The 10,283-nt window shown below is 51.2% G+C and overlaps 1 protein-coding gene across 7 annotated transcripts in view; it reads right to left on the reverse strand.

The window, feature by feature from the left end:
* PHRF1 (PHD and ring finger domains 1) overlaps nucleotides 1–10,283 on the reverse strand; it is a 42,658-nt gene that overhangs the window by 15,083 nt on the left and 17,292 nt on the right. For all 7 annotated transcript variants that reach the window (XM_006164437.2, XM_027766679.1, XM_014582492.1 and 4 more), the window contains exons 4-7: nucleotides 7,342–7,425; nucleotides 4,237–4,358; nucleotides 1,486–1,583; nucleotides 1,023–1,198 (exon numbers count right to left, since the gene is read on the reverse strand). In XM_006164437.2, the coding sequence (XP_006164499.1) occupies nucleotides 1,023–1,198; nucleotides 1,486–1,583; nucleotides 4,237–4,358; nucleotides 7,342–7,425 (480 nt within the window). The remainder of the gene's footprint in view (nucleotides 1–1,022; nucleotides 1,199–1,485; nucleotides 1,584–4,236; nucleotides 4,359–7,341; nucleotides 7,426–10,283) is intronic.

Below are 10,283 nucleotides of genomic sequence, written 5' to 3' on the forward strand. Positions count from 1 at the left end.
AGAGGAAGCCCTCCCCCCTGCAGACGGGTGCCAGCTGCCGGTGGCCTCCACCCTCTCTCCCTTTCAGCAGATGAGCTGTGGGTCACTCCCCACGGGTGGCATGGCCAGGATGGGCCCACAGTGATGACAGGGGGCCTGGGAGGGCTTCCAGGAGGCAAGCTCAGAAAAGCAAGGCTCCTGTGTAGGTATAGATGAGGGAGGCTGAGGCAGGGCCTAGGTCAGGGGTCGGCAGATGGGAGAGAAAGAAATCAATTCAACAGAAGCAGGAAGCAGCCTCCCAAGGGTGCAGGGGCAGTGGGTACATGAGGAGGAGCGAGAGGAGCAGCAAGTGTCTGCTGAAACGCAGGGTACGAGGCTCCCCCATGGTCAGCCATTTCGAATTCAGCTACCTTGCTCCCCGGGCAAACACCCGACTTCAGGGCAGAGCAAATGCCACGCCGCCCTCCCTTTTCTCCTCCTGCTTCTACCCTGTCTGAGGAGAGGCTGGGACTAGAAGCTATGAGGTAGGAAGCCCTCAGTGAGGCCTGGGGGAGAGTGAAGAGCCAAGGTGGGGGCTAGTTAGGGGCAGAGCAGGAAACGCAATGCTCCTCAGAGTTGCCCCATAGAGCTGCCCCACATGGGAAGGTTTCCAGTTCAAGTCCAGAGATCTCCCTGAAAACACGAGGCACATATGTGCCTATCACCTGAGGCTGGCTGAGGTGGGAACAGCCTGTGGCAAAGACCCTCTGAAGGGCGCGGTCTCTCCCCACCTTGTTTTTATCTTGTTCATAAAAGAAATGAATCAGTTTTAAAGAAAAAGCCAAGCAAAGAAAAATACTAATGCTGGGGGCTTCCAGGGTGCTTCTTAGGATCCTCGGTCCCATCCACCACAGGTCAGACCCTACTGCCCATCGAACTTGGGGTATGCCCACGGCTCCTGGCATGTGGGGGGCTGCCCACAGCGTCCCTTCAGATCACTCCCTACCACAAGACGACTGAGTGGTCCAGGGTCTGGTGACAGGCCTTGGTCTCAGCCCACCCACCTGGACCCTCCTGGCCGTGGAGATCCGGTTCCGGTTCACAGTCGCTCTCACTCTCTCACTCTGCCGTGTCCTGGCGATGGCCCGGGTCCTCCCTGCACGAGGCCGGAGCCTGCTGGTGGTGGGCACCACGTCGGCCAAGAGCAGGGACACCTCCTCCTCACTCACGGGACCAGTATCTTGGAAGAAAAAAAAAAAAAACCTGGCTAATGTGCCATGAGGGCTACAGCCTTCACCCCTCAGCTGCCCTGATGGGCTTCTCACCAGGGCCTGGAGCCTAGACCTTGAGGACAGGGGATCGGCTGACCTCACACCCAACCAAGACACTGGGCCTCTCCAGCTCCTTGCAGGGATACAACAGAAAGCCCTCCCCATACAACCAACCTAACCCCAGGGCCTTCTCTCGGACAGCATCAGACAACGAGAAGGACTGGCATGCTTGGTGGGAGAGTGGACAGCGCATTACCAGTGGTGGGGGCCATGCCAGGGACAGTGCATTCTGGACAAAACCACTCATCCACGGGCACCTCCTGCAGAGGGGGATCCAAACATTCCATGTGGTACCTGCAGAAACAAGCGGGGACAAGAGCATGTGCCGTGCTGGTCTCACACATATCCCCAGCCTCAGGCCCCGAAGCTTGCAACCGAGCAAGCGATGAGCAGATACCCAGCACACTTATGTTCAATGCCCACTAGGGCCTTAACTTTATTCTTTGTCACTGTCCATGGCAGAAGACACTCAGGTGACACAGCAGGTATGCCACTGAATTGTCTCCTTAGTAAGCGCGAATGTTTAAGTTACATTCTGACTTTTTTTTTTAAGGTTTTTGCCACAGGGTACATGTGCTCACCAGAGACAGAGACAGACAGTGAAAGGGAAAACGAGATATCGGCCCTAAGGGGGATGGCACCCACAATCCTTTCTCCTCCATTCTCCTCCTGGGATTTTATGCATGCACACAAATCCACCCTGTGTGGTTTTCAAGGTGCTGGATCCAGGATTCAAACTACAGTTGACATTGTGGGAGTCCAGGGCCTTAACCACCATGCTGCCTCCTGGTACCTCAATTGTCAATTTTTTAAAAAAATCATATAACCCTGGGGCCAGCAGGTAGTATAGTGATTAAGGCACTGGACTCTCACTCGGCCAATTGTGATTTGAATACCAGACCTGTGGTGTGAACTGCAGTTGGCCATATTGAGCATCTTAACTACTGCATCACCTGCTGCCCCCGCCCCCCGACTGACTTTTAGGACTGGCTCCATGCCACGGTGGCTGGATCTCACATGATCAGCCCACAGCTAAGAGTCCTGGAACTGGTAGCTTGTAACATCACCTGCCCTGAGTGCAGGGATGCCCCAAGCCATAAAAGAGAAGTGGAGAATGCATGTGGGTCTGAGTCTGGCAGCAGGACCTAATGGGACACACGGGGTGCAGGCCAGGGGAGAAGACCTTGCCAGGACGAAATGGGCAGGCCTCTCAGGCAGTGTCCAGCTGTTCCGCTCATCCAGGCTCTTTCACAAAACCGAGAGCACCTGTGATCATCGGAACAAGGATTCAGTGTGTGCGTGAGCGAGTGCCGAGGGCTAAGCCACCTCAGCCTTGTGTTCTCATTAAAGCTTTGTACTGACGGGACCAACAGGTGGCATGGTGGTTAAAGCACTGGACATGCTCACATGGCAGACCATGGTTCGAGTACCGGGCCTGATGGCTTGCTTTTTCACTTTCCCTCTCCCTCTTTCTCTGTGTGGCTCTCTATGGTCAAACTAAAATAAATGAATGAATAAATAAAATTAAATAATTATAAAAAGCTTTGTGCTGGGCTAGCCAATAGCATGGTGGTTAGGGTGGCTGGATCCCATATGGCCGATTGCATGGTTCAAGTCCTAGACGCAATGTAAACACTCCAGGCTTGCATGTATGTGTGCACAAAATCCCAAAGAGAGTGAGAAAGAAAGGAGGACTGCAGTGTGGCCACTCCCCATGCAGGATGCTTTGTTTTCTCTCTTTCTCTTCACCGCACTTCACCCGCATAAATACAAAATTGCTTATGCTCATTGTGTAAGTCAGTCATCTCTGGTCACAGAGTACAGCATGTGTGGAGTACTGTGCGGGGCTGATGGGTTTGCAGGGTACCCACAGCAGGCACCCCGTCCCCCTAATTCAGCAATACATCGAGCATATGCCAGGGGGCAACTGGCAGTGGACACTTCTAAGAACCCTGAAGTGGTAACGCTCAAAAGGTCAAAGCGGTCAATAAACTGTCCACGAAATGTGGATTCACGCTGAGCCTTGAGAAGATAAAGACCATGTTCTGTGAACATAAAGCAGGGCAGGAGCAGGCAGGGAGACGGAAACACAGGAGGGCCACTGCCGACAACTGTCCTCGGAAAAGAAACGGGCTGCCCCCACAGGACTCCACACAGGCTCAGCCGTCTCTGCTGACTGCAAAGCAGAGCATAGCCGAAGGATGACAAGAGGTGGCATCTCTGGAGGGTTTGCCTAAACCCAAGACAAAACTGCAAAGAAGGGACACCACCACAAGGCTCTCAGAAAGCCACTGCCACAGAGCTGAATGCCCACTGTCCCTGCTGTGCCAAGGGCGACCGCAGTGGACACCACACGTCCAAGGGAGGACAATTAGCAGTGTGAGGGTGAAAGGCTTTAAGGACAATGTATTCAAAAGAGGCTCGTGTTGGGACAGCTGGGACACAGTGGTTAGGGCAGCTGGATCCCAAAGGCCAACTGTTCAATGAAAGTCCCAGACTGGAAGGCTTGAAAGACAGGCTGGGCGCGTGTGTGTGGCCAGAACCCCAAGAGGCGGCGGCACTGTGGCGTGGTGACCTCCCTGGGGGTGCCCTCTCACTCTCTCTCTTGCTCTGTCTCTCTCTGGGGCCTGCACACACTCTACAGCACATTTCACAACAACGAGGCCCCTCCTTGCTGGCAGCCCTGACCTGGCAGCCAGGGTATGGTTTTTCTGAGGGCTGGCCTCAAAGCTTCCCTCCTCATGGTTTTCTCCTCTTTCTCTTCCTCTGTCTCACTGTATTTGAGCATCTCTGTGAGTAGCCTCAGAACACCCTTGGAAATTAGCCGAGGTGTAAATGCAGTGGGAGTCCGCGTCTATGAGAGCAGGCTGGCTTAGCTGACACTGTGTCCTGAGTCAGGGAGACTGCTACAGGACAGGGAAGGGCTGCAGTCCTGGCCACCTCTTACCCAGCATCACAGCCATCGCAGAGCAGGAGCCGGTCCTCACGGTCACTCCTGCCGCACACCTCGCAGAAGGTTGGGTCCTCTTCCTCCTCCCCATCCTGGGTTTTAGCGTTCTCCACCGGGATCTGAAGGCAGAAGTGTCGGTCACATATCACCTACCAAGCAAACTGCCAAATCCAAGTGTCCATTCTCACCGTAATGTTACTGGCTTAAGATTTATATGGACTTCATAAATCCCGAAGTTCTATTTTTTTTTTTTGGAGAGGTTTTCACTATAGGGCGCGTGCACTCGCCAGACAGACAGAGAGAGACAGAGAGACAGAAAGTGAGAAATCACCCCCCCGGGGGGGACAGTCACGCCGCAATCCCCTCTCATCCATTCTCCTCTCGGGATCTTGGGCACGCACACACACGCGCCCGGCGTGAGTTTAAGCCACCGGGTTCGGGACCCGAACCGCCATGGGAGTCCAGTGACATAGCCATTACGCTAACTGCTGGTTCCCAATCCCGAAGTTCTAAATTAACATGCATAAGGTGAGTTTTATGTTTTCTAACATTCTGGGGATGATAACTAAGGAAAAAAATAAGGGCTCAGACATGGTGGCAAAGTCAGCAGGGCACTCCTTTGTAATGCCAGAGCCACACAGGAGGACTGGGCTGGGATTCAGGGTTGATCTAAACATACTAGGTACGTCCACACCTGCCCATGACCTGGCTAGCTGTGAGGCCAAGGGGGAACCATGGCCTAGCCAGACCTAGTTGGGAATCCCTGTCTCCTTTCCTCCTGAGAAAATGAATTTTTTTCCTCCTAAACTTTAAAAGATAATATTTAAAAAAAAAAAAAAAAAAGAGAGACCAGCATTTGGCATAATGACTATGCTGCTGGACTCCCATGTAGTTGACCGCGGTTCGCGTCCCGGACCGGTGGCTTAAACTCACGCCGGGCGCGTGTGTGTGCGTGCCCAAGATCCCGAGAGGAGAATGGATTGTGGCGTGGCCATCCCCCCGGGGGGTGTTTTCTCGCTTTCTGTCTCTCTGTCTCTCTCTCTTTCTGGCAAGTGCACGTGCCCTATAGCAAAAACCTCTCCCTCCCCAAACAACTTTCAAAATATCAAAAAAGCTGCTCTTTTCCTCCCTGGCTGCTTGAGGCTATACCACCATCATGAATGACACAGTAACTATTCAAAACAGGAAATTCATGACCAACAGACTACTTCAGAGGAAACAAATGGTCATTGATGGCCTTCACCCCGGGAAGGCAACAGTACCTAGGACAGAAATTCGGGAAAAACCGGCAAAGATGTACAAGACCACACCACATGGCATCTTTGTGTTTGGCTCAGAACCCATTTTGGTGGTGGCAGGACAGCTGGCTTTGGCATGATTTACGATTCTTTGGATTATGCGAAGAAAAGTGAACCCAAACATAGACTTGCAAGACATGGCCTCTATGAGAAGAAAAAGATGTCGAGAAAACTGCGAAAGGAACGCAAGAACAGAATGAAGAAAGTCATGGGGACTGCCAAGGCCAATGTTGGTGCTGGCAAAAAGTCGAAGGAGTAAAGATTCTGCAACGACTATCTGCAGTGATTGTGCGGATTTTTCATGAGAGGATTAATAAACTAAAAAATTTTTATGTGAAAAAAAGGAAAAGACAATGGAAAAACAGATTTAAGAGAAAAATAAAGTATGACACTTGGAAAGCAGCGGGGCAGCCCTGTGGCCCCAGGCAGAGTAAGAGAGCAGGAGAGGCAGTGCCAGTGCTGGGAGGGAGCACGACCCCAACTGCAGGGTGCCGTGGACACTCCGGAGCGTGGAGAGTGGACGGCAGCATCACCAGGCCTGCAGGAAACTGAGAGGTCAGAGGCTGGGATACTCCCGGACGTGGGTCACCCCGGGGCATGACTGGTCTTCAGTCATTCAGACCTGGAAGTAGGCCGTCTGTGGACACACTTTCTTCAGAAGATGGGGAGACACTCTGTCTCCCAGCCACCTTCCACTGCTGCTCTCCTCAGAGGGGTGCGGCCAGTTCTTGTTCTAGCATGTGCTGGCCTCGCAGAGATGTGAGCCTGTCTCTACCCGGGGCCTCCTGCCAGCACTGCACCTCCTGTTGTTGGATCTCGCACAACTGGCAGACCTTCTCACGGGGCTGGCCAGTGTGTCTCCCTCCACACAGGACCTACACCGTGCACTGGCAGCTGGTTCAGGTACGCGGAGGTGACACAGAGGTGCTAGCTGAAAGGTCAAGACAGCCCAGAGGCCTCACCTTGCCCAGGCAGTCGGGGGAGCAGGATAGCTGGGACAGGTGCCTGGGTCACCAAAGCCAAAGCTGCAGCTTTGGTACAGACCCAAGGCCACAGTGCTGCCAGCGTGTCACACGGCAGCAGAAATTAAACACAAGAGCCAAAGCCCCTGCACCTTGCCCTTTGGACATAAAAATGTAGGTGGGGAGCCAGCAGCTGGCACGGTGGCTAGGGTGCTCGACTCCCACACTGCCAACCACAGTTTGAGTCTCAGACCTGGCAGCTTGCTTTCTCTCTCGAGGAAGCACACGTGCCCTCTAGCAAATCAGAAAGTAGTAATAATGATAAAGTTAAATAAATAATTCTAAAAAAAATGGTATGTAGAAGATCTCAGGTGACCTCTCTGGGTCCTTCTGATGCGACTCACCAAAGGAGAATGTGCAGACCTCTCAACTCCCTCAAAGGCAAGCACACGGAGCACAGAAAATCACCTTCCTACCTCCAGTCCTCACAGTAAACAGGTTTCCTCTCCCATCACGACCTCCTCCCTCCTAGGCTGCCGTAGCTCAGGAGGACAAAGCTCTGAGCAGCCAGGCGCGAGAAAAGCCCTGAGGTGTGGAGAAAGGGCACAGGAGCCCCAGGAGCTGCCAATCACTGCCATTGCCTCCCCAGAGCCTCGGCCTCCAGACACAGACAGGCAGCACGTCAGCCCCAGGCCTCACACAATGCCTGCATGGCGCATGTTGACTGATTTCCAAAAAGCACTTAGCCAACACCCTCATTTGCAGAGAGCGCAGTCTTTCCCACAGGACAGGGATGCGGACACAGTGCACTGGGGGAGCTTTACTGCGGCATCTCCACTTACCTTCTTCAAGATTTTACCACCAAACTGAGCCCGGATGCAAATATACGTAAAGACCGTCCGATCGACTGGGCAGGAATTAGCATTCTGTAAGAAAAAAAAATTCGTGTCAGAACCCTGCAGACCTAGACTCACCTTTACTATTAATGCCTATTCTAAATAAATAATTTACTTAGAGGTCAAAATTCCTTTTAAACAGAAAAATCAAGGATTTCCTGAAATGCTAGGACCAGCAGATGGCATAATGGTTACATCGCTGGACCCAGCAGCTTAAAACTCATTCCCGGTACATAAATACATGCATACCAGAGATCCCAAGAGGAGAGTGGAGGAGAAGGGACTGTGGCATGGCCATCCACCCAGGGGGTGATTTCTCACTTTCTGTCTCTTTGGCAAGAGCATGTAACCTATAGCAAGAATCTCTCTTATAAAAAAAATAACTTCCCGAAGGCCTACTTATGGCAGACCTAAGCTAACCACAGGGGACGTAACAGTGAGACCCCGCTGTGGAGCCGCTGTGCCAGGTGTGGGGGGAGGCAGAGTGAGGGCAAGGCAGGATGCACACGGCATGCTAGTGCAGGTACCGAGGGGGAAAGGATAGAGGCAGGGAGGCACACTGCAGCAGGACAAGCTGAGAATGTTGCTGCTCCTAGACCCTCCCCGAGAGCCTCTGTTCAAACCCTTTGCCACCTTTCCCAGGAGACTGTCAAACATCCCCAATAAATTTTGGGGTTCTTTTCACAGAATTAGTATTAATCAGGTATGTGCTACAAATGTTTTCTTCTTGCCGTCATAAATAGTGTTTTGAGGGACCAGGCAGGTGGAGTGGTGGTTAAGGCGCTGGACACTCCCACATGCCCAACCACAGTTCAAGGCCTGGACCTGGTGGCTTGCTTTCTCACTTTCCTGTGTCTCTCTGGTTAAATTAAAATGAATGAATAAATTAATGCATAAAAAAATAAATCTTTTTTTAAATAGTGTTTTGACACAAACAAGGATTTTTTTTAAAAAAAGTCTTTGCACATAGGCTTGCAAGAGAGGGACAGAAAGAAAGAAAGAGACAGGTAGACAGACAGAAATGACACCCAAAAGGGGATGGCCATGCCGCAATCCCTTCTCTGTCCTGCATGCAGCCGGCATAATTTCCAGGCCACCAGGTTCAGGATTCAAACCATGCCTTGATGAGGCCAGCAGGTCCAAGATTCCAGGATTCCAGGATTCAAACCATGCAGCCAACTATGTGCGATCCAGTGCTTTAACCCTCACACCATCTACTGGCCCGACCTTTTTTTTTTTCTTGGGGGGAGAGGTTTTTGCTATAGGGAGCACATGCTTGCCAGAGAGAGAGAGAAAGCAAGAAATCACCCCCGTGGGGAATGGCCACTCCGCAATCCCTTCTCCTCTCAGGATTTTAGGCACACATGCATAAGCACCTAGTGTAAGGTGTTTTGTGTGTGTTTTTTAACTTATTTAACTTTTTATTTGTTACTACTATTTATTTTTGTTTCAATTTGACTAGAGAGAGACAGAAAGGGAAAGTGAGAAAGCAAGCCACCACATCTGAGACTTGAACCGCTGTCAGCCCTGTGGGAGTCCACTGTCATAACCACTACTCTACCTGCTGTCCCTCCACCCCCAGTGAGTTTTTTTTTGGAGAGGTTTTTCACTATAGGGCGTGTGTGCTCGCCAGACAGACAAAGAGAGACATAGAGACAGAAAGCGAGAAATCACCCCCCAGGAGAGATGGTCACGCCGCAATCCCTTCTCCTCCATTCTCCTCTCGGGATCTTGGGCACGCACGCACACGCGCCCGGCGTGAGTTTAAGCCACTGGGTCTGGGATTCGAACCGTGGTCGACTATGTGGGAGTCCAGTGACATAGCCATTATGCTAACTGCTGGTCGCTTATTTTTTTTTTTTAATAATTATTTCTTTTATTTATTAATTCATTCATTTTTTAGTTTGACCAGAGAGAGACAAAGAGTGAGAGTGAGAGAGAGAGGAAGTGAAAAAGCAAGCCACCAGATTCAGGACTTGAACCCTGGTTGACCATGTGGGAGTGTCCAGCCCCTTAACCACCACACCACCTAATGGTCCCCCCACCCCCAGCTCTTTTAAAATTGTCTTTATTGATGAGGCCGACAGGTGGCATGGTAGTTAAAGCGCTGTACACTCCCACATGGCCGTCCTCAGTTCAAATCCTGGACCTGGTGGCTTGCTTTCTCACTTTCCCTCTCTCTCTATGTGTCTCTCTCTAGTCAAATTAAAATAAATGAATGAATAAATAAAATAATTTTTAAAAACTTATTTTAAAAAATTGCCTTTATTGAAGTATACAGGACATGATAAAATAGTCATTTAATTACATATTTCAAAGAGTTCTGACAAATTTATATTCCCTGTAGCTACTGCCCCAAGTCTCCTGTCTCTCCCTTCCCCTCCCCACCGCAGCAGCTCTCTTCCTGTCACTGCAGCTGTCTGAACGGGTGCACCTTCCCTGAGGGTTACTGCACACAAAAGCAGGGCGTGAACTCCTGCTGTCCTCTCTGCTACTGAACAGATGACACCAGTGAACGAGCCACTTCAGTGGGTGGGAACCTAGGTACCTTGGTGACTCTGCCCATTTGTAAGTCTTCTCTTTCTAGGTTGGTTAGGAAACCTTTCCCTGTCCTCACACAGATCCAATGGTGTCTGTCTCACGCATGCCCTTGACTGGAGGGCCCTGCCTTCCCTGGCTGTTACTGAGGACGTCCAGGTCTCTTTTCAGCCTCTGGCGCACTGCCTAGGTCTAGTTTCCATTCCCAGGCCAATTCCAGTTTAATTGCTATAGTTTTTAAAATCTTATCCAGTAGGTAACGTCTCCTTTTTCAAATCTATCCTGGCAATTCGTGGTGTTTTTCTATCGTCCCAAGTTCTATAATCCATCAAGAAATCCAGACATTCCTG

This window comes from Tupaia chinensis, unplaced genomic scaffold (genome assembly GCF_000334495.1).
Source record: "Tupaia chinensis unplaced genomic scaffold, TupChi_1.0 Scaffold143624_1, whole genome shotgun sequence".
Lineage (NCBI taxonomy): Eukaryota > Metazoa > Chordata > Mammalia > Scandentia > Tupaiidae > Tupaia > Tupaia belangeri.